Source organism: Ambystoma mexicanum, chromosome 2q (assembly GCF_040938575.1).
Source record: "Ambystoma mexicanum isolate Mex_15411 chromosome 2q, UKY_AmexF1_1, whole genome shotgun sequence".
Taxonomy (NCBI): Eukaryota; Metazoa; Chordata; class Amphibia; order Caudata; family Ambystomatidae; genus Ambystoma; species Ambystoma mexicanum.
Genome location: NC_090924.1, coordinates 466,354,424 through 466,378,904, shown reverse-complemented (window position 1 = coordinate 466,378,904; position 24,481 = coordinate 466,354,424). Strand labels below are relative to the sequence as shown.

At 45.0% G+C, this 24,481-nt stretch overlaps 1 protein-coding gene across 1 annotated transcript in view; it reads left to right on the top strand.

Moving 5' to 3' along the window:
- The window catches only part of SDK1 (sidekick cell adhesion molecule 1), a 2,988,580-nt gene that overhangs the window by 2,110,657 nt on the left and 853,442 nt on the right, over positions 1–24,481 (top strand). The window contains exons 10-11 of the mRNA XM_069647588.1: positions 16,622–16,738; positions 23,466–23,633. Of these exons, the coding sequence (XP_069503689.1) occupies positions 16,622–16,738; positions 23,466–23,633 (285 nt within the window). The remainder of the gene's footprint in view (positions 1–16,621; positions 16,739–23,465; positions 23,634–24,481) is intronic.

Here is a 24,481-nt window from a genome sequence, read left to right as displayed (position 1 = left end):
TGCGCTAGAATGCCCTGAAGATTTCAGCAGGGTTGGGCAGCGAACCTATGAGCTGTTCTCGGGGATACTGCCTACTTCATCAAGGGCTCACTACACCATACTTTCCTCAAAATGTTAATAAAACGATTCATGTAGTGTCTGCTTGGGTTGTTATATGATTCATGCACGTTTCAATTCATGGCTATAAAACTGAATGTTATTATAGCCCTGTGATTTACACTTTGTTCCATGTGTTCATTTTTCAATCATGCAAATTATTTTGACATAAAAACTTTGAAAGGTAGTCAGTAGGCCTTGGCTTACTTTTCCTTGGCTGAATTTCTGTAACCTGGCATGTGAGCAATCTGCATGAAGTGGGGATATGCTAAACTGACAGTGGATTTTATTTTTTGAAAAAGCAGAAAGTGGTATATGATGAATGTTTTAAAAAACATATAACACATTGATTGACATACTCCTCAGATTGTTTTTCGGAAGCAAACTACCCATGTTGAAATCCTGAATTCAGATGCACCATAAAACAAAAGCCAAAATATAGATGTTACAGGACACTATAAGTGTAGTAATTGCTCTAAATGTTCATTAACGAAAAATATGAAGAATGTCAACCTGAAAGGAAGAATTTGGCAACTGAAATCATTTACAAACTGTAGCTCCCAATGGGTAGTATATGCGATCCAGTGCCCTTGCCAACTCCTCTACATCGGAAAAACAAAAAGACATATAAAAACACGTATAGGAGAACACCGTACTAACATTAGAAACCAAACACCAAACAAACCCCTGGTCGCCCATTATCTCCATTTGAAGCATAAACCATGCAAAATATTTTGGTTCATTATCCAAACAGTTCAAATCTCAAAAAGAGGAGGAGACCGTGATCTAGCACTCCGAAAGTGTGAACAAAAATGGATTTTTGATTTGGACACAGTGAAAAATGGCCTAAATTCAGCAGTGGAGTGGGGTATTTTCTTTTAAGTTTTTTTAAGTATTAATATCCCAAATATCAAATATATCGACTGGATATAGATATTTTCACTTCTGTTCTCCACAAAACAACATAAGTTTCACGTATGGTATCCTAAGCACTCTAACCAGAAAAACTTCTGGCAATTTCCGATAAGATAACATATATATACCCCAGGTATGGCAATTTTATTAACTAAAAAGGCACTCAAATAAGGTAACACTCATCAGCTACATCGAGTGCCATCTGGCACCATCATAGAAAAGGATACAATTATGGACGTATTCAATATATCTGAGGACCAAGTCTGGTTAGACATTCTGAACATCCGAAAAGACGCGGATCTGGTACTTCATTTACACCTTTCAAGATGGCCGACCATTCTGGACGTATATCGAATTACAAAGCAAAAGCTCGGACCAGACGCGCAATAGGCGGTCATGTGACACGTTAACACGAAACAACACTAAAACTCCTCCAGGACACTGTATCAGACGAACTGGTTCTACCACATGTAAACAAAGAGGAGCCTCAGTACATTGAAAGACGTCCGACCGCCTGGAATTACTCACAAGGTAAATCGAACCTGTCCCTAAACACCCGATTTCCCTCAGAGTGGAAATGTAAGCATGCAAAAAGACTATTTGGGACATGCTATACTGAAGGTAGTCCTGAGAGGACCCGAAGAAAGTCTTTCCCTAATGCCCCTCCCACCTTTTGTCCTTTCAGGCTGGCGGGATAAATACGGCATCCGTTTTGCAAAATTGTGCACCGGCCCAGCGTGAAACTGCTTCGCGACCCAGTGCCGAATTGAACAAAAATTGACTAAAGAAATTGCAGGTCAGTCAAAATACTGCACGATCTGTCTGACAAGTAATACTAAAATAAATAATCTTGTTAAAACGTACCATATGACCTTCCCTACAGGTCCAGAGAGAAAAAAAGAGTTTCCCTGCTGAGAAAAACAAGACAAATGACATGATGGCAGGAAAAAAAAATTGTGTAATGCCTGCTAAAATATCACAGAATCAGTCTGTTGTATGACACTATACATGGAAAAGGAAGCGAGTTCCCACTTCCTTCGTTACATCAATTAAAACTTGAGTCCAACCACAAGAGCATAAAAAGGTCAGTGATAATTATTATTATTATTATAAGCGGAGATCTGGATAACTTAGCAATCCTAGTCACATAAACTATTATCAAAATAGCATGTAAATATGTTTTTATCCTAGATCAAGCACTAACACAAATTTCGCATTTGCACCTTTTGCAGCATTGGAAAGTGTGAAAAATCCGGGGATTTTGTTGAACACTTTTGTGTCACTTCTGAAAAACAAGATTTCGTCCTGAAGAGGGCTAGAACTATAATAGCAGAACACCAGGGATGGTGTTCATGTAAATCCTGTGGCGAAACATATGTAGACATCCAGACACGAAAACCTATGTGTCTTTATACAGCATTAAAACTCCTGTGCTGTGCATTTTAAGCATGGTCCCCCGAATATAACAAGACAATTAATGCTTTGAAAATTAATTTGTCAAGGTGATTTACTGTACCTGTCACTTTACTAACTTTAGACACTACGAGTAAAAAATGTGTTTTTGCTGGACTTTTTAATTTTTGTGTGATTCTAACCTGCTTTAAATATTTGTAGGTATCTTGTGGAAAGCACCAACTATATACATTTGTATTTTTTAATTGAATTGATTATTAAAATATGTGTTTATACTTTGTTTATCCTTAGTACAATAATATGTGTTTTATGTGACCTCTAGATAGAAAAAATAGATAATCTATCATTTTGCTCTCCTTGTCCCTGACCCACATGTTAGGTGGACTAAAAGAGGGGTAATTGAGTTTTGCTTTCTGTTTGTTACTTTACAAAATATAGATGTGCCATTTAAATCCAGAGTGGGAATATTTTGTTTTTTGGAAGAGTGCATTTTATATACATTTTGGAATAATACACACAGATTATGAAAAACATTTTCAAAAAAGGAAGCTGTCTGCGATCCTAAAAAGTAGGTAAACTAAGGGTTGCAATGCCAATGCTGTTATATAGGCATCCTTCAAAGTTGCTAATTATTGGATGAAAAACAAATGTACTTTTACAGATGGTGTCATTGTGAAGGGTGAACTGAAGAGATTTAAAAACTGTGCTGAATATATGCCTGCCATGTTAGTTGCAAACTGCACTACCAGCCAATGTTCTCTGCAAATCTGCCTTATTCAGACATGAACTTCCTGAAATCCAAACTTTGTTCCCGTCTGACAGCATCTGAATGCTGTTGTTGTTTCAAGCTACACTCCAGATGATTACCTAGCACTGGTGGATAGCATGCAGTGTCCGCCTTCACATCGAATGTCACAATTGCTTTTCTTACATTCTGAACAATTTTCAGTAGACCACTACTAATAAATAGATGTTTCTAAAGTCATTAATATCATGGGAAATGCATTTGTCATTCCTTTTTTCTTATATAAACAGCAAATAAACCATCCAAAATAATCTTGTTACGAATACTCATGGAAAAAACCACCCCAGTAGCTCCTGCTTATTGGCCATTAACAACAAGTAGCTCTTGCTAATGTAAAGGTTGGAGACCCCGGAACTAGACCGATTAATAAAAAGCATTGATGTAAATTCACATTCTCTGAGCAAGTAACTTAACCAACTGGACCATTACCATGAGAGAACCCTAGAGCTAACGTATGTATCCTTTATATGTGAAAGTGACATCCAAGGGAGACTTTGTTTTGCTAAATTAAAACTTTCTATCTTACTCAAGCCAATAGACAAATGTTTCAGTATTACTCCTACGTCCTGTCCCCTTTCCTCCATACTTATGGGACATTCCTCCGTCCTGTGGGACAGGACCGGAGCACTTTGTAAAAAGCATCAAATTTTCCAAAAATGTATCCTTCCTCTCTTTTTACGCAGGGTACCGCATGTGGCCGTAACCCCGCCCTCCTTAGCTCCGCCCAGCGCATCACCCCTCAGTCCTTTTCTCCGCTCGATCGGGACTGGATGCACTTGCATCTTCGGAAGATATTTTCCTTCCCATGTCCTCCTCTCCTGCTGTAGCGATCGTGAGTCCATCTATGCCGTTTCAGTTAGATTTTCCTACTTGTTGTTCTTGTCAGCGACGCTTCTCCAGGGCGGACCCCCATCCTCTTTGTTTGGAGTGCTTGGGTCCGGACCACCGGTGGGACTCGTGCTTTTTCTGCGACTCCCTTTTGGTCCGGGCACTTCAACATCGTTTGGAGCGGTGGGAGGAGGTGTTCCAGCACGCTCCCCCATTGCATTTTCTTACTTTCATCGAAGAAAAGAAGAAACTCTCTGTGAGTTCTTTACTTTATAGAGCACCCCGGCCGGGGGACTCCTTCCCGGGGTCTTCCCGGTCAGGGAGGAGCGTCAAAAGCTCTATTACCAGGGTTTGCCCTGAGGAGCCTTCTAGGCCTAAAAAGTGTACCAGAGTTTTCTCTGAGGGTCTCCGTAAGGGGCCTATTGACACCGGATTACTATACGAGGCTCCTCCTGGGGGGCTATTTGTGGGCCCAGCTCTACTGTGGTGGCGGGTACCGGAGCTTGCTTCAAGGTCTCCTTGGCTGGAGCTTCCCGTAAAAACACTGGGGTACGCCCTGAGGCCTCAGTTGAGGCTGTTAGTACCCAACAAACGTTTGAGGCCTGTGGTGAAAGAGCTTGAGAAACCAGGCTTGGGTCCGAGGCCCCTCGTTTGGTGGCTAGGGTGACCAACAGTTCTGAGAGGCCTGTTAAGGTTTTGTCGGTGAGGTGTGTTCGCCATCGTTCCCGTTCAAGCGGTGACACCAGACCTGTTGAGGGAGCACGGAATGAGGTCTTGGACCGTAATTCCTCAGTTACTGGCAGTACAGAGGTCCTTATGTTGAAGGCTTCTCTGGCTGATAGCATGTCTCAAAAACATTCTAGGCCTTGCAGCACCGTTCGGCTGAGGTTCCTTGTATCAAGGCTAACATGAAGACCCCTGACCCACCTGTGGAGACCCCTGTCTCACTTCAACACTTGGTGCAGTTATCCTCAGGTGCTGACAAAATGGCGGCCGCTCCTGCCAAGACTACGGTGGCCATTTTGGATACCTCCCTTACAACTACGCCATCAGCCCAATGTGTGGGGATTGGGTTGTCAGGTGAACATTGATTTCCTTGTGCACATTCTTTTTGTCCATTTTATGACTGGAACGCTCGGATGCCCCTTCCGCACAATGTCTCGCTTCCTGCGGCATCAGCGCCCTTGATTTATGTGGACTCCAGTGGAGAAGGGCCCTCTTGGAAGCCCTCTCCCTTTCGTCCCTGGAATTACTCTGCTCACGAGAGGCCTCCTCCAGTCGCGCCTAAATCATCGGCAGAGGACGTCTTTTTCAGCAAGTTTCAAAGACTAATGCATTTCGACCCCATGGAGGAGTATTTTCGAGGCTTGTTTAGGGAGATGTGCCCCCATGCTCAGACGGTCCCAGCTGCAGCATCTGTGGCTCCGCCGGCATCGCCTTTACCGGCTGGACCCCCCCGACTCTTCCTCCCTTACCTCCGTTGTCCCCATTGGACAAGTCTACAGTGGTGCCTGATGCAACACAGCCTGCGCCGGATCCGTTGGACGACACACAAGAGGATCAGGACAGTGATGACCAGCCCCACTCTGTCAGAGCCTTTCACAACCGGGTGCTGGACATGATGTGCTTATTGGATGTTCCAGTATCCGAGGCACCCACTCCGCAGGAGGGTGTGCTTTCGGGGGTGTTCACCTTGTCTCCTTCGGAGCGTGCCGGCTTGTTCTTTCAGAAGGACGTTTTGGCCGAGGTCCGTAAAGTTTGGGAAAAATCACACCCTGGACTGTTTGTCAAAAAGAAGATTGATGCGCATTATAGGCTCCATTCTTAGGAAGAGGTGGCTTTAGCGTTGTGTCCGCCCCCCCTTTCCACGGTAGTGGCTGCTGCCACTTTACAATCCAGACCTGCTGCATCATCTTCCTCAACGGTTACACAGGTTCTGGCTAAAGAGGACAAGCTTCTTGACTCTTTGGGAAGGAGGATTTTCGCTAATTCAGCTCTGCAGTTACATCAAGTGAACGCAGAACTGGTGTTAGCTGGGGTGAACATGAAAATGTGGAAAGGTCTGTCTGAATTTGAGGAATTTATTCCCACCGAAAAGCTAGAGGATTTCACAGCGGGTTTGTCAGATGCTAGGGTCCTGGCGCAGGACATGCTGTAGGCCGCGGCGCATCATGTCGACACCTCGGCCTGCGGCCTCCTGCTTAGCATGGCACCTCGTCAGGCTTGGCTGCACACCACCAAGGTCTCTAAGGATGTGCAGGACAAGGTTCTGCACCTGCCATTTGATGGCAAGGAACTTTTTCATTCCACAACGGACGTTGAACTTACAAAAACTAAGGATAGCACTCAGAGCGCCAAGTCTTTGTCTGTATTGGTGAAACCGCCTTTCGGGGCACGGAGAACATCCTCGCAGCCTCGGCCATCCTCTGGTTTTAGGGGTTTTCTGGACCGAAAGTCCTGCAGGGTTGATACCCCATTTGGAAATTCCTGCCGAAGTCAGCAACGGAATCGGTTTATCTCCCGTTCCTCAGCCTCCTCTTCAGGTTCAGGTGGCGCCGCCACCGAAAAACCAGCTAAATGAAGGTTCTCTTGAGGACACGTTGTGTCTCATTGGGAGGCGTGGCACACCATCACGGAAGACCGGTGGGTCTTGTCAGTCGCTCGGGTGGGCTTCTGCTTACCCTTTCCCCCTACCCCACCCATCAATCCTCCTTTCCAGGAGTCGAGGTCGCCCTCCCTCAGAGCTAAGATTCAGAAGCTGCTGGATCTCAGGATGGTGGAACCCGTTCCCCTGGGGGAGCGAGGGGAGGGCTTCTATTCCCGTCTGTTTACGGTGCCCAAACTCAACCAGGCTGGCCTGCGCACCATCCTAGACCTTTACCAGTTCAATCTCTCTCTACCCCAAGAGAAATTCAAGATGATCACGCCCGGTCAGATCAAGTCCTCTTTGCAGAAGGGCGATTGACTCAGCGTGGTGGGCCTCCAGGATGCATATATGCATATCCTGATCTGGAATCCACATTGGAAACACCTATGTTTTTCTGTGGGAGAGGAGCACTTCCAGTTCCAAGTGCTCCCTTTTGGCCTCAGCTCAGCACCGCGTGTATGTACGAAGATGATGTCGGTTATCTCAGCTTAGCTTCGGCTTCAAGGTATCCACGTGTATCCGTATTTGGACGATTGGCTGCTGTGCAGTTCTTGTCCTTGGAGAGCCTTGAGCAACCTTCAGTCTCTACTCCAGCACCTGTTACACCTTGGGCTGATGGTGAACTGGCGGAAATCCTTCATGACGGTCTCTCAGGACCTGATTTTCCTGGGTTTTCGTTGAAACAAGATCGACTGCAGAATATACCTGACCGGGGACAGAATGGCGGATCTGGTGGTCACTTGTCAGGTCTTTGCGCAGTCGGGGAACATGTCGGCCTGGTGGTTCCAGTGGCTTCTGGGCCTCATGGCCTTGTGTGTTTTGGCTCTTGCTCTTGCTCGGCTCAAGATGAGGCGGACGCAGATGGCTCTTCAGAGTTCTTGGCATCAAGCTGTGGATCCGGACTCCAAAATGATATCGATTCCAGATTTCATGAGAGCGGACCTTTTGTGGTGGTTATCTCGTGGCAATATGTCGGTGGGTGCGGATTTTCAGGACCACACTCCGCTGGTGACAGTCACAACGGACTCTTCCCTTCTGGGGTGGGGTGCGACGTTGAACCTTCTTCAAGTTTCCGATCTCTGGTCGCCCCAAGACAAGCTCCTTCATATAAATCATCTGGAGCTTCTGGTGATCTTCCTGGCGCTCAAGGCGCTCAGGCCGGTCATTGTCAACCAAGTGGTCCGTGTCCGCACAGACAATGTGGTGTCCATGTTTGACATCAACAAGCAGGGGGGTACCAAGTCTCCTCCTCTTGTAGATCTTGCCATTCAGATTTGGGAATGGGCCGTGCAGCAGGGCATCTGGCTGTTGGCTGTTCACATCCCGGGCTAGCTGAATGTTACTGCGGATGCCTTCAGCCGACGAACGATGGTGAGCTACGAGTGGGAGTTGAAAGTGGAGGTCCTCTTACACATCTTCTAGTGTTGGGGCACTCCAGAAGTGGACCTCTTCGCAACGTCGGTCAACAAGAAACGTCCTCTGCATGCCTCCAGAAACGGTCTGGGAGCCTCCTCTCTGGGGGATGTTCTCGAGATTACTTGGCACAATATGAGGGCCTATGCTTTTCCACCTCTGCCCCTGATTCATCAGACAATTTGCAAACTGAGGAATACTGTGAACTGTTCTCTTCTGCTCATAGCTCTGTGGTGGCCGGCCAGGTTCTGGTTTTCAGCATCTGTCGGTGTGTGCAACGATCAGGCTTCCGTTGGTTCCTGACCTGCTTCACCAGAAAGATCGGCAGCTGTGGCATCCCTCCCCACAATCGTTCAGCTTGGCGGCATGGTACCAGAGTTCAGATCTTTAGAACATCTCAACCTGTCTGCTGATAACATGCGTATTATTCTGGCGTCCAGGAAGCCCTCGACGAGATCTCAATACAAGAGCAAATGGCTTTGGTTCTGCCACTGGTGCTTAGCCAAACAATTGGACCCCAGGGTGGCTACGATCAACATGGTGCTGTCCTTCGTCTCTCACCTAGCAGAGTCGGGCATTCATGTCCTCTCATGCAGGACTTATCTTTCGGCGGTTGCCGCCTACTTTTCCACGGGCTAGTGCTCTTTTTCAGTATCAAATTCAGTGGTTAAAAGACACTTTGTGGGTCTAATGCGTCTTTACCCTCCTGTTCGCAAAGCACATCCGACGTGGGATCTGAACGTGGTCCTTACGGCATTGTGCCATAAGCCCTTCGGACCAATGGCTACGGTAGATCTTAAGCACCTTTCATGGAAAGTTTCACGGCAAGACGCGTGAGTGAGCTCCAGGCTTGGTCTTCCACAAGGATAAGGTTGTCCTGAGGACGAATCCTTCTTTCCTGCCAAAAGTGGTTTCTGATTTTCATCTAAATCAGTCAATCTCCTTGCCCGTCTTCTTCCCAAACCCGGCTTCGGAAGCCAAAAGGGTTTTGCATTGCCTGGATGTTAGAAGAGCTCTAAAGTTCTATCTGCACAGAACATCTGAATTTAGGAGTTCTTCTCAACTATTGGTGACCTTTGGTAATCCGCAGGGTAGACAGGCCTCCAAAGCGACTATCTCCAGATGGATTGCTGCATGTATTTGGAGTCTTACACTGTTCAGGGCCTCCAACCTCCTAAAGGGATACACGCACACCTGGTACGGGGCAAGGCAGCTGCTGTTGCCTTCGAAAAGTATGTCCCCTGGGAGACCATCGCGAAAGCGGCTACATGGGCCTCTCCTTCGGCTTTTTGTTAACACTACTGTTTGGATCTGAGTTCCAGAGCTGATGCTCAGTTTGGCCAGGCTGTGCCTAAAAAACCTTTTTCAGTAAGGAGTTTCCATCTACCCGTAATTTCTGTGAGGAGTACTTGGGAATATCCCATAAGTATGGAGGAAAGGGGACGGGACGTATGAGTATAATAAGGTTACTCACCATAGTGACCACCTTACTCCTAGTCCATAGTCCCCTTTCCTCCATACGCCCGCCCGCGTCCCCTCTAATAAGGTTCCTCTGTTATTGCTTAAAGGCGATAGAAAAGGACTGATGGGCGATGCGGTGGGTGGAGCTAAGGAGAGCGGGGTTACGGCCGCATGGAGTACCCCACGTAAAAAGAGAGGAAGGACACATTTTTGAAAAATGTGATGCTTTTTACAAAGTGCTCCGGTCCCGTCCCACAGGACAGAGGAATGTCCCATAAGTATGGAGGAAAGGGGACTATGGAAAGGAGTAAGGAGAAAGGTGGTCACTACAGTGAGTAACCTTATTATTATATCATTGATGCACTTTTCACTATTCATATTGCACTTTTCTTGTGATCAAATTAGAAAAGTAACAGAAACACGGCAGCCTGTAATTTCCTTTATATGCCGTTCGATGCATGGGTAATCAGTCAGATTTACCAGATTATTGTTTGCCATTCTAATCGATCATTCAGCCCATCAGTGTGTGCCTTAAGATTATGTATCTAAAATTGTCCACATGTCCATTTCTGGTCCACAGTGCTACCTCTTAGATCTAATGTGACTTTTTCCACCACAAACTAATTCATACCATCCTGACTGTGATTGTGCTGTTGGAAATGAGATAGCATAGGTGCTGTTTCAAACAGAGTTTTCGACCCTTGATCATTATGCATTTATTCTCAGGTGTACCACTCTTTCCTTTGTCCCTGTATAGTATTGCTACAGGGACACAGCATGATGTGTGTGACATTTTGGGATTTACAAATGGTACGGCTCTTAAATTGCCAGCTCTTAGTGGCAAAACTGAATGATGTGATCTTTAATGAAAAATGATATACTGTGCAATTGTCACATGCATAGTGACCGCTAATGAGTTCTAAATCCAATTGACTATGCATGCCAAGATTCTTTCCCTCATCTCTACATAAAGTGTGCACTAGAGATTGTCTAAGATGAATGCCCTTGTTGGAGGAAAGTAGCGATTTTGGTTAATCAGGATTACATGCCTGCAAATGTGACAGTGCATAATCAGATTCCATACCTTATCGTTGTATGGGCAATAGGTAATCGCACAGGAACCCAATTAGGTCGAGAGGCTTTAACTCTTGAGGTTCTCGTTGGCTCAAAAATGCAATCTATTGCAATGCTTTGTCTCAAATGCCTGGGGATTCCCAGTCTGACGATGGAGAATAATTCAAGCATGTGGGTCTATGATAGATAACACCAGTGGAGAACTGCAGTTAATTGTAAGTAACTAATTCTTCTTTGTTTCAGAGTGCCGGTAAACAGAGCAGAAGGTCAAGAAGTTGTATTATCTGGATGTTTGCTCAGTTATCTGGCACTCTGCTGCCCGTATAAGCCACATTCCATTATCAGGTGTATTTGATTATCTAGCTCCATTGGATCCCTGATTGGTTCGAGATAGTCAGGTTTTGAATGCACTAACACAATTCAAGCTGAAACAAGTGACTACTTGCCTCAAGGAGAGACTTCCCGTCGTCATTTGATTTTGTCAATATACCTTTGTCCCCTATGGTGAACTTTCCTTTGATTCCAAATCCTTGGCTACTGAAGAGCCGCACTGCCTGGAAACGTTTAACAGGATTTCCCCAACGCTTCAGTCTGAGATTGTGTCCCGTGTTGGACTTTCTCATCACCAAATTTAGAGAATCTTTTTTTTTATTTTGTTATTTTTTTTTACAACTTTTTTTTCAGTTATTGTGTTGATTCTCCCAACTTAAATTTTGTGAGCTTTTTCTGCACCTATTTTGTAATCTCCCTCATCTGTGAATCTCTGTCTTTCGCTTAATTCTGATAAGCGCTACTAACTTCTGTAGCGCCTGGTCTGTGCTATAGGAAACTACATAAGAAAGATAGAGGATGACCCCTTTTATCCTTGTGTTCATATGCACTTGTGATTATCACCTGCCCAATTCTCCTTTTTCTAGTTATGCACTTCATATGTTGCAATCGTATTGTATTTGTAATTTGTATAGCGCCAATTTTATCATTATTATAGTCTCAATGCGCTGTTAGTGGGAACGCCCTCTGAGGACCGAAGTCCAGAGTGTTGGAGGTCTTGGGGTACGATTATGATGCATGTGTGCATTCGTCTGAAAAAAGCTTAGCAGGGCTGGCCAGGCTCTGGAAGAAAAGCAACCCATGCGATAATGGCATGTGGATGGGTGCTGAGAAGAGTGGGTGTGGCGTCCGTGCTAGACACTCGGTAGGTTTTCAGCGTGCCTGAATTTATTGTAGGTCTACACTGTATTCTGCTGTGTTGAGGCGTAGTCGGGTGTAAGTAGGCAGAGAAATTATATGAACAGCACGATGCAATATTCCATCTCCCGAGCATTCTCTATTGGAACCTGGAAGGCTCAGGAGATCTAGAGGAGACAGTTGCTGGAGAGCGCAGTTGATGTAGGTGTCCCCGCAGGCCTGTAAATAAAGAGCCCTTTTGAGAAACTGCTTACGTGTGGAAGTAGCTTATTTCACTGACGAGGGATGCACACGGGCCTGTGAGAGACCCCACACGCGTGGCAGAGCTGAATTTTGCACCCATGCAGACAGGAACTCGCAGGCAGCACATTGAGCAGGAACTCCCACCCACCCCTATCACTCCAAAAGGGACATCAGTCGACATCCGCAGGTCAAGGTAAGGGGGAACGTCTCCAAAAGAAAGAAAGCTGCCATGGCGGGATGCTCACGGGTTAGAGGAAAGGACCCACAAGCATCAGCACAATATAAAGGGAAGTTCTATAGGCTGCCTTAGCAGCCGTCCCAGCAACCACAGTAAACAAGGCCTTAGCAACCAGAGGAAACAAGGCCTTGCAAAGCAAAACGGGCCCTGAAAAAAGCGGCAGCGCTGCGAGGGTACTGCATGAAGGGAAGATTATTAGCAGCTACAACAAACAAAACCCCATGAAGGAGAAAGGGCCTCATAAAACAGTGACAGCACATTGCAACTTTGCAGTGCACTAGTAAATAAAGGAAGAGAGGATCTAAGCTACAAAAGCAACAAAACAGCAGCAAAAGTAACATTATTTTAAAAAAACAACAAAAAAAACAATGGCAGCTGCTAACATGTCACCACCACCACCACCGTTTTTAGCTGAACCTGGTACACCAGGAATTAGGTGGGACAGATGGAAAAAAACTATTTGACACATACCTACTGGCAATAGGCAGAGACAAGTTCACACCTGCTAGAAAACAAGCTGTTCTCCTGCACAATTTAGGAGCAGAAGGGTGAAGTGTTTATGATGGACTACCAGAGGCAGAGGAAACAGGCCAAGGGGATTTAGAAGATTACATACTGGTCGAACGAAAATTACAAAACCATTTTGAACCGAAAAAATATTACTTCTGAACATCACAAGTTTTTTGAGAGGTCACAGGAACCACAAGAAGCGGTAGAATGCTTTGTATCAGAACCCTGAGATCCAAGACTCTAAGATCCTTACTGAAGAAAGGAGTGAAGTTTAATTGGTCAAAGGAATGCAAAGACGCAATTCAAAGAATAAAAGAAGACATTGTGAAGGCACCTTCGATAGGAACATTTTGTCCAAAGGATAGTTGTGTTCTGACAGTGGATGCAAGTGTATTGGGATTGGGAGTGACTCTCACTCATTATGACAGTAACAAAGAAGAACATGTGATAGCGTTTGCGTCAAGAACACTAAAGGGAGCTGAAAGGAACAATTCTGTCATTGAGAGAAAAGTTCTGGCAGTGTTTTGGGCAATAATGCATTTTAAGTATTTTCTGTGAGACAGGGAATTCATAGTCAGATCAGATCATAAGCCTTTAGCTCAAATGTTTGAATGTGGGAACTGGGCTGCAGGGTCACCGAGAATTAGCAGGCAGTACTTAGGATTGAAAGGTTATGATTTCAAGGTTTGCTACCTGCCGGGGAAACGTACTGTTGTTGCAGATTGCTCGTCACGATGCCAGTAGCTCTAGATGAAGTGCAAGGAGAATGGAAGGAGGAAGTCATTGTTGCCAGTATAGAAATAGGATGTGTGGAACACATGGAATGGGAGAATTGTGAGAATCCTGACGAGGACTTGAAGATCATTAGCGAGTGGACAATGTCAGGTTGGCCCAATAAAGAGACTTTAGAGAAAAGGTTTGAAGTTTTGTGGGAGGTAAAAAATTGAGTGTCATTGACGGGAGACTCAGAAAACGGTTGCGTATTGTTCCTCCGGAGAAGCTTAAAGCTCATTTAGTGGAAATACCTAATCAGGGACATTTAGGAGGCAGTGGCACTAAAATTAGGTTAAGACAGAGATTTTGGTGGCTTGGAATGCACAGTCTAGCAGAAGGATACGTAAGGACTTGTACACCTTGTTGTTTAAGCGATAAGACCAAGGTCATATGTGAAACCCTGCTAATTCCAAATTTTGTCCCTGATCAACCTTGGAAAAAAGTAGCAATTGATATAATGGGTCCTGTACATGGACTAGGTGAAGGATTGACATTTTGTAGTAGATTTTCACACCAAATGGGTGAAATGGGGTGCAGTTAGAGAAGTGACAGTGAAGGAACTAGTTGTATTTCTGGAGAAGATTGTGTTGCGAGAAGGTTGTCCCACGGAAATAGTCACTGACAATGGGATACAATTTTGTTTGGAGTTCATGAAAACATGTTTAAACAGTTATGCCCTTAAGCATACCCGCACAGCATTATATCACCCACGGGCAAATGGGATGGTAGAAAGAGCCAATAGATGTAGTAAGGGTGGTATTCAGCTAGCGTTGAAATCAGGCTTGCTATCGAAGATGTTTTTAACCCAAATGATGTGGGATTATCTCACCACACTCAGTGACAAGAATATAATTGTTTGTCTCAGTAAAAAGGAGAGAGCAAGGTACTTAGTTGTGCTCAGGGTGGTTAGGTCTGGCAAGTTTGGTGATTGTGGGTAGAAAAGTGATAATGGATTTCATAAAAAAGTGGCAGAGTAATGCCAAGGAAATGTTTGATGGGAAAAGGGGAGTGAAGGAGCAAGAATGGAATGTAGGAGATTGGGTATTGATACATAATCCAAGGTACACCCATAAATGCATAGAGAGTAAACTCATTGGTCCATAAAGAATTTCTGCTGTAAGGAATGGTGTGGTGATAGTGGAAGGAAGGGATGTGTGGTCAATGGATAAGTTGGCAAAATGTGAGGAAGTTCATAACAGGGTATCAGTGGACACCTATTCTGATGATGTAGATGATATGGAGTTATCATCTAAAATACTGAGACCAGAACCCAAATGGTTGAAAGATGTGTGTGTGAATGATCCTATTATTGGTAGTACTCTCACAACAGTTAAGTATTCATCATCTTTTCTTTCAGATTGTATGTTGTTTATATGTATATTCATGCTTACCATAAGTTAATGTTCAGAAGCCCCTCTTTCCAGAGCTCCACGTTATCATCTCGTGTGTTCCTTTGTGTTATTGGTTTTCATTATGTTTATTGTAAAGGGGGCAGATGTGTTATGTTGCATCTCCCGAGCCTTCTCTATTGGAACCTGGAAGGCTCGGGAGATCTAGAGGAGATGGGTGCTGGAGAGCACAGTTGATGTTGGTGTCCCTGCAGGCCCCTAAAGAAAGAACCCTTTTGAGAAACTTCTTACCCATTGAGGTATCTTCTTTCACATAACCTAATGTTTTACATAGACATAGTCTGTGCTGTATACTGATCTGTGTGGTTAGCTGTGCTTATCGAGTGGTGTATTATACGTACCTTGCCGCCACTGGTGGCGCTTTGATGTTAGGGCACTCACTCAGGTATTTGTGTTTTCCTGTTGGTTCCTGAGGCTGTGGTAAAAACGATTAGCAGCTACAACAGTCTATGCTCCAACTTATTACCACAGGAGGCACCCGGGTTGTGTTTCCAACTCTTTTAGGTGGGTCGGGTATATGATTGGGTGATGGTGCTGGGTCTATGCCACCACTCTGCTTCTACTACTATTGTGATTTGCACGTTTTTCTGTGCATGCATGGTGCAGCCATTTATCAATCCTGTGATGTTCACATATGCAAGTGCTTTGAATCAGCTGGTGGCGCTTGAGGGAAGGCCGGTCCGTGATACGTGTATGGGAGCGTGTGGGTCCAGGCTGCCGCAACCACAGCCGGCACGATCAAGTGGTTGGAAAATAGGTCGGTGACGCCAGGACTGCAGCCGGCAACGCTTGGGGAAACTGTACATATACATGGAATCTTGCCATCACCACCTTACATTTTCCACCATTGAAACCGCTGTTGTCTGCCCCTCCACTTTTTTCTTGTAAAGCTTTAACCCCACCTTCAGCATTCCATTATCGTTTTGCCAATTGCTATGAAGAAAAGGGCCAAAGGAATCAATCGTTATTCCCTATTACAATGCATTAGGGCGGCATCGTCCATTGTGTTCATCGTGCTCCTTCCTCGGCCTTATTTTCATTATATTGTGTGCCCCCCATCACCTCCGTCTTTGTTAAGTTATACGATGTGCTAAGCTGCTCTTAATTATCTTGCTTTTTATCGTACAGCGTTCGTATTCTGCGAGATGCTTTGCACGAAATTGCAAGATAAATCAAACGTAGTCTTTTTCTTCTGTGGCAATTTCAAAATAAAGGCCATTCTGAAGTTTGCAGGCTCTTTTTTAAAATGTGTGTCAAGAGTTCTCTAAGTAGATAAGTGCAAATGCGAAAAATGAGCCTTTGATGGATTTTCCGATTGCCGGTGAAATAATACCAAATCCAGATCGCCTTCATTATTCTAAAAAGCAGACCTGTTCTACCTTCCCATCGCTCCGCTTGCTCTGCGCGGAATGAGGCCTTTCCTGTGTGAAGTGCTTTTTACTTTGCATGTAAGAGCGTTTGTTGGAGATAAACACTAAGAGGTTCGGGGCACTGCTGAAAGGCTTCCATTTTGTGTTGTCCCATCCTCCCTGATCAGCTCAGATGGAAGGGATGTGCAAACGAATTCAATCAAGTTATTTTGTATTGTTTTTATTTGTCCCCATTAGATCTTCCTCCCACATTCACCCGGCCTCCCCTGGATGCTACGGTTACTGACGGGATGACGGCTGCGTTAACCTGCGATGTCTCTGGAGCACCCAAGCCGGCTATTACCTGGAAAAAAGGTAAATGGGAGTTGGATGTGCTGCTGTTGGGAGCCATGTTCTTGAAAACCCTCTGATTAAATTCTTACTGAGCTTTGCTTTCTCGTTTGTTTATTCCCCATAATCGCAATCATTTCATATTTCTTTGGCATCAACACGTTTAGACGCTCTCCTATAATGAAATGCCTGGTTCTATGGGAAAATGTTCCCTGGGGAAAAAATCGCCATGTAGGTGATTTTTTTCCCTGCACCCCTAAAAGCCATCTCCCCACATATTCTAGGATGGGTATTAATAACTATTTTAATTCCAGTCCTAGAATATTTGGGGAAAGTGCTTGATTTTCATGAGAGTGCACATTTGGGGAAATTCTGCGCTCTGGCAACATTTTCCCGGGCGACTTTATCACGGGATACCAAATTCCTGTGTCTACTCATGTAGCCGATACTCACAGGTACAGTGTAAATCCAGTCTTTCAACACGCCTGAAGCCGGCTCCTTTGGCTTAATGTTGTCCGGAAGCGGTGAGGTTCATTCCCGCTTTTGCGACTGGGTTGTACTTAATCGTCAGTAGTTTTTCTGTAATATGGACTGCACGCTGCTGAGGGCTGACCTGAACTGACGTAGGGTGAATTCAAAGTCTGAAGTCAGTGCCAGAGGGTGGGCTATGTCTTCCTAGACTCAACCTCTCATTTTCACCTCTAATGCCGTCAAACCCAATCCCACTGATTACAAGCCTTTGATAATGGAACTCCCTCACTGTAATCACATGCAGACAAGCATTTACTCATCAGCCTCGGGTGACTACTAGGGTGAAGATCTGATGCGTTTACCTGGAACCGGTGATGCAACTCTATTGAACATGCTTTCAAAACTCTTATGTTACTGATTGAGGCATTGGAGCAATGAAGAAATACCCTGTTAATGAGAAGGGGAATGCTTATTAAATGTAGAGAATGATGTATGAGCAGTTAATTAGAAGCTGCAGTGCCCAGTACCAGGTGGATCTATTTTGGCTTCCTGGTTTTACTGAGTACATGTGCTTTTTGGAAGAAGGCTAGTATTTGCTGCTACTGCAAACTCCGGGGTTCTGATGGACTCTGTGTTGTTGCTCTTTGTGGCCCAGTCTTTAACCTACCTGCACTTAAAAATGTCCAATGTTGGTTGTCCTTAACTTATGTATGTCCACTTGCGTATTGTCCCTGGTGACTGTTCCATTTATTCCCCTCCACAACCTGATCAGAATGTCCCTCAAACTCACCCATTGTAAGAAGTTCACTGCTTCCTGTTAAATCTGAATTCTTCTCTATTGACCATTCTTTTGTGATCAAAAGAGCATTGTTCTTTCTGCATACAAATAAATAACATTAGGAAGTTCCTTGGCTACATTTTCATTTCTTTCAAACACAGGATTAACTTTCCAAATAAAAATCTATGCAAATGTATGCAAATCTTCAGAGTCACCCTCCAAACTACCAACACCACTCAAAACCAGGGTTTTCGCATCTTGGAGATGATGGCATGGGCCCCATCCAAGAAATCAACTATTGGATTATCTCTCCCCAATTCATGAAAGCTGGTGGCCACATGATGCAACAAGCAAGGTGGGTGTCGCTTTCACAACCACAAGTGGTTGCATGGACGTGCCCTTGAGAATTTCCGGGAGAAAAAGCTTTGCATTTGAGTACATTTTCACACCCTCAATGCCTTGCTGTTGTGGCTCAGAACTGAAGGTGAACTTCCAGCAATGGCTACTAGGTGGCATTGTGGAATGTGTGACTTGGCTCAAATGCACTTTCATACTTTCAGATTTCAGGTGAAAGGGTGTTTTTCAGACTTTTTAAAACCACATTAACTTTCTTGATGTTGCGAAAACATGGCCAAATGCTCAAACCAGAAGCCTGTCAGGTCTATACTGCACTGATGATCCCTAATAAGTGTGAAACCAGTATGTCGTTCTCCTGACAAACTTGCAAAATGTCTGTTTTAGGTTGATAAAGCATTGTATAAAATAGCACTGCCCTCATAGACAAAGACAATTTCCTGGAGGAAAAGGTTTGCATTTGAGTTAATTTGCATACGCACAATGCATTGCTGTATGCACATACACATCAGAACTGGAGGTGAACATACGGCGATGGCTACTAGGTGGCGTTGTGGCATGTGTGACTTGGCTCAAATGAACTTTCTGAACTTTCCAACATATATATATATATATATGTGTGTGTGTGTTGAAAGTCAACTTGGCTGCTATATTGGTATTACAGCAGTAACCTTTTACAGCTCCAATTAGGCCATTTATTATCTGCAGACTGCTTAGAGAGATCTCTGGCAGATGAAATCTTGATCTTACCTACCTCAAAGAGATCCCAGGAGGATGTGTTCTGGGCAGGGAGGCGCAGGGAGTGGGTGGGAATGGCCATAAGGATTAGCACGGCCAATGACAGTCAGTGGGTGGTAAATAATCAAACACCCACATGCTGTGTGTCCCTCCTAAGATCTCATCTCCCTCCTAGCTGTACTCCAATGAAATGTATTTTCATTTTATTAAGAATTTGTTAGGCGCTTATACAACTGAATTGTGTTTCAAGGCTAAGTGGGAAGGGAATAGGGGAACAAATAACAATGGCAAAAGCAGTAAAATACAGTCATGGTCCTACTAGGCCTTGTGGCATTCGGACGTGCCAGTGCAGTCAGGAGAGGTGCAGGAGATAGGGAGTGGGGAAGGGGCAGTTCTGGTAGAGGGCCCGGGTGGGAAGTGCTAAGGGGAGCCAAGAGGAGAACCTCAGGCTAAGTGTTAGGGACTCTCAAGGTGAGATGCAGAACTGCCAAAAGTTTCGGCTTATAGGTGGAGCTTAAGCCCCACCTAACAGCTCAAATTAATAACAGAGCCTTCACTCTACAGACTCGACCCATAACGTTTAGCCAGAAAAACACTTGAAGATCTTCACATTTAGGTACTTTACACAACAGTACAGGTTCAATCTGCACATGCTGATGCATGGCTTTCATTTATTTGGCCCAGTTGATCTTGCTGGCAACTTCATTGCACTGTATAAATTCAAGCTTAGAATGTGTACATGTGTGACAAATTGGATTCCGTTTCGCAGGAGTACAAGGATGAGTAGCAGTAAACTGGCCCACTCAGCCCTCGTACTTCTACCAGCCAAAACACAACGTGATCATAAAGGAACAACAGGGACAATCAACAGATATACCTCCTTTACCTCGTTCCATGTGTTAAAATTGCAGCAAAAATGGCCGTTTACACAAAAACTCGCGGCAAAAGGCAGTTGTTTTGCCGCCCCAATCTATGTAAAGGATGCGGGGGACACCCCCGTAACCCCCACACCCATTATAACATTTAAGGGGAGCGGAAGTCAACCCTGCAACCCCCGCTCCCTTTAAATGATATAATGGGGTACACCTTTACCGGGTCAAACACAGCATTTTTGCAGCGATTTTATTACTGCATATTGATTGCCTTTTGTTGTAACGCGGACCGACAGAAGGCCATGCTCTTAATAGGGGTATGAAGGTGAACCAGTAGTGACACAAGCAACACAGTATCACAATCCAAAAAAAAGGGAATGTGCACTCAAGGTTCTATAAAAATATAAACATTGTAATAAGAGACACCAACTGCACGTAGAACGGAAAGAGATTACTATACAATAACCCACCCCAAAAGAAAAACATAGAAGATGCAACAGACTGAAAAAAGTAGAACTTTGAGTGTAGTTCCATGGGTGGTAGCTACGGTACTACCATAAAAGGATATCTTGCGGATAGCAGGAGCGATCGTGACCTAACCAGTCTCTAGAGTCCCAGTCGACCATTGGGACAGTTCAGAGACAGTACCTGGATTCAGTTCTTCTTGGGCTGACGCATCAGACCTTGTGTCGAACGATGATGCAAGTTGATCAGGCTCAGTTTGGGCATGTAGGATCATAGAGGCCCTGGCACCAAGCTCGCGTGGAGTAGCGTCCAATGCAGGTGCTCTGTTTGGTCCAACATCAGAGGTTTAAGTGATGCAGGTCCGGGGAGCCCCAGAAACGCTACTCATTTGGCCAGGCCGAGTCAGGCTTTAGCCATGGGCAGAGGTTGGCTAGTGACACTCCAGCGGTTCGAGTGAGCGGACAGCGGTTACCGAAGTGATGATGGTGGGTGCGTCAATGTGCAGTGAATGAGGTGGCAGTTCTCGGGCTAGCTGGGCCAAGCCGTTGTTGTAACCCTGGTTAGAGTCGGCGAGTGACCCTCCAGATATTTGGTATGGGTTCTGGAATTGAGCAGACGCTTGGACCTAACAAGTGACATGCTTCGCTAGCATGTCACTTGTTAGGAACAACGTGCAACGTGACACAGCATCACATGATGCTGTGTCAAGTTGGTTTAGATGCAGTGCAATAGTTCGGCTGGTTGAAGGAATGGAGACACCAGCACCAGTGCCTTCCCTATTGCTCAGGATGCAGGGAACACATAGCGAACGATTTGCTGTGATAGAACAGGGAGCTTTGGCTTGTCTGGCCCTCATCTTGCTATGAGGCCTTTGTAAAGGACTCGAGGACAGGATGCTCCAATTCAGGGTCTGCTCTTCTGGCACAGAAGATCTGTTGCAGACTGGTTGCTCCTTGTCCACAGCACTGGTCACTCTTGATGTTCCTTGGGAGTGGTTAGGGGACAAAACGGTCTGGGAGCCACTTTACCGGGAACGTACACAGCCAAATAACCTGTTCTATGGGAAGGTGCTCACTCAGCACGGTCTACAGCCACGTTTTAGCTCACTGTACCTTTCACAGAGGAGAAATATGCATTCGCATATCTGTCTTTGTCTCACCCACAAGGGCAGACCAGCACCGAAATGCTAGGCAATTCTCCTCTGAACAAGAGTACCAACAACAATCCCAGATACGTGTTTCGGTCTACTCAGGCATCATCAGAGAGGTGAAGCTGTGCCTCTAAGTTAGGAGAGAGCTCTTTCTTTTGTCTTGGACGGCTCATCTTCTTCACCTCAGGCACAGGACTTTGGACAGTGGAACTGTCCCAAAGGAAGTCCAGGTGAGAATGTTCACAATGTCTTTTCGGCCTTAAAGGATCCTTGAGGAACTGGGTGAAATCTGCTGAAGGGATACCAAACCCCTTCTTTTATGCTAAAAAATCCTGGTATGATTGGTCTAAAGCTAGCCTGCCCTAGAGGACAAATCCCAGCTCCTGCCTGGAGTGTACCTTGCCCTGTTGATGTCCCACCAAATGTGCTTTGCTTCAGAGGAAGTGGAGGAGACAGTAACAGGAAAGAGAGACAGTGAGAAACAAGATGGTGGAAGCTTTCTTCCAGTGTCCAGAGCACGTCTGCCTATCCTCCTCCTGGCCCCTTCCCTCCTACTGACAACAAAGAGCTTTACACATACAGCACCATGGAGTGAGGCTACTCCTCCTTAATAGGAGCGCTCCTTTGATACCTGGGTCCAGGACAGCAGCCTGCTGTGCATCTATCTCTGGGGCCGGGGGTTACCTGCCCTCACAAAGAGAATCAAAGAGACTGGGTCCTCTGGGTTTCTGTCCTGCCATGTGGCATTATCGGCCCATCTGACCCCAATACACCTTCCCTTCCGCAGCAGAGCTGACTCACAGGAGCTGGCACATGTGCAATATCAATTGGGATGTTGCGGCCATGAACATAAGGAAAGCCATGCACTATGCCTTCATTCAGGCATAGCTTATTCTTAGAGTTTATCCTGACAGCAGCATGGGGTATTCATGCTCATGTATTTATGTACACAGGGTATATCCTAAAGGTTGCTCCTGTGCTGCTCTGACTTTGCTGTCGCTCTGGCGGTCAAGTGGGCATCTTGTGACCTTTGAACCTGCTTTGTGCCACGAGCAGAGCGGGTGCTGTGGATCAGGCCACATGCTTTTGGCATGGTGTTGTGAAAAATGGTGATCTAGTTCACAGATGACCCAGGGCTCAAGTCGAGGGTACTTTTTTCAGAGGGAGAACACCGTCCCTCAGGGTAATTTAATGGCCATGTGTAAAACAAGACACTTTGGCTGTCTTCTTCGAAATTACAATTTTAAGCACAACCTGGAGATTCGGACCGCGGTTGCCAGGTTGACACGTCAGGCACTTTACCACTAGACCATATAAACTGGTGAAAAATAACTCACAACCAAAGGTGAAATGTCACATTCCGGGACTGCGCTACCCAGGGAAAACATTGCCATTGATTCTTGGGGCTTAAAATGTGCACACGTTTTAACATTTTCAAACCCTATTAGAAGAAAATATCCTCTCTTGGCTTTTTGTGTTTGAGGATTTTATGAAAGCCAAAGGCCCATTTGTGCTGTGCAATTTGTATGGTTATGCAAAGACAATTGAATGGAACGTGCATAATTTACCTTGATATGCTCATTTCTGGTGATGTCACATCCCATTGCGTATGTTAAGGAGTCCCCAGACTTTTTTAGGACTGAAATTACCCCTTTGGAGAAGTAATCACCTGCATCATTTTATGTATTATTATTAAATATAAATCAAAAAAGCCAGGGCTTTGCACCCTTGCGAGATGACAATTCCTTAAAACATGTTTCTTTTTTCCAAACGTATTTCATCTTTTACTAAATTGCTAAATTACTAATTATTATTATTATATATTATTATTATTACTAATATGCCATACTCAAAATTGCATGTGTTTATGGTCAGTAGTACACTTACTTTAATGGGAAAACCCACCTCACTTCTGTGTTGCAGGCAACCGGATCTTGGCGAGCGGTTCTGTTCAAATCCCGAGGTTCATCCTGCTGGAGTCTGGCGGTCTGCAGATTATGCCTGTTTTTCTCCAGGATGCCGGTAACTACACCTGCTACGCTGCCAACTCGGAAGGAGCCGTCAATGGTTCTGCAGCTTTGACTGTTTGGAGTAAGTACTTCTGACTCATTTGTTCGTGATCCATTATACTTCATCATGGTTACTCACTGTGTAGCCCCACAGATGTTTTGAACTACGAAGTCCATGATACTGCAACACTGACTACGCTGGCTAGGGCTGATGGGAATTGAAGTCCAAAACTTCTGGATGATCACATTATCAGCAAATAGGCTTTCTATGAATATTTGCTTCAGTGGCACTCATTCCCCACCTGCACCATGATCTTAGTCTTGAATTGGACTTCCCCTTATCCAACAATTTGGGGAAAATATATATATATTTTTAAAAAGGTTAAACTGGTTGGGGATGGCAAGTCAATACTTCATATCTGGGGTAGTAATTGGGCATAATAGGTGTCTCCAAGTGTGGGGGTTACCTTAAACATTACTATAATTTCGATACTGGTAAATCGTGAATTGTATACATTTAATATCATTTTAGCAATGGTGCCAATGCAATGATACCCATGTCTTTAGTATTTTCCAATGCCCACTTCACGATTGTAGGCAGTCACAGTTATTTTCAACCAAATGTATCGCCAGTTAGCAGAATGGTTGTCTGATTGACCGGCTAAGGTTGTGCCATCATTGGGTATTATTCGTCACCAGCTGACATGCACATTAGGGGTACGGTGAATAGCTGCCCACAGGCTGAAATAGAGAAGACAACACAAACCACACACACACACAGGCACACACGTGGGTCCCGAGCCAGGTGGGCCTGAAGATCCAAACTGCACTGCACTGATGACACCAAATAAGGCCGCAACATGTCGGTTTATTTTTTTGGTCTCGTGCAGAAGGGATGTGACGAAGCAGTTCGGACTGGACTGCCCATTT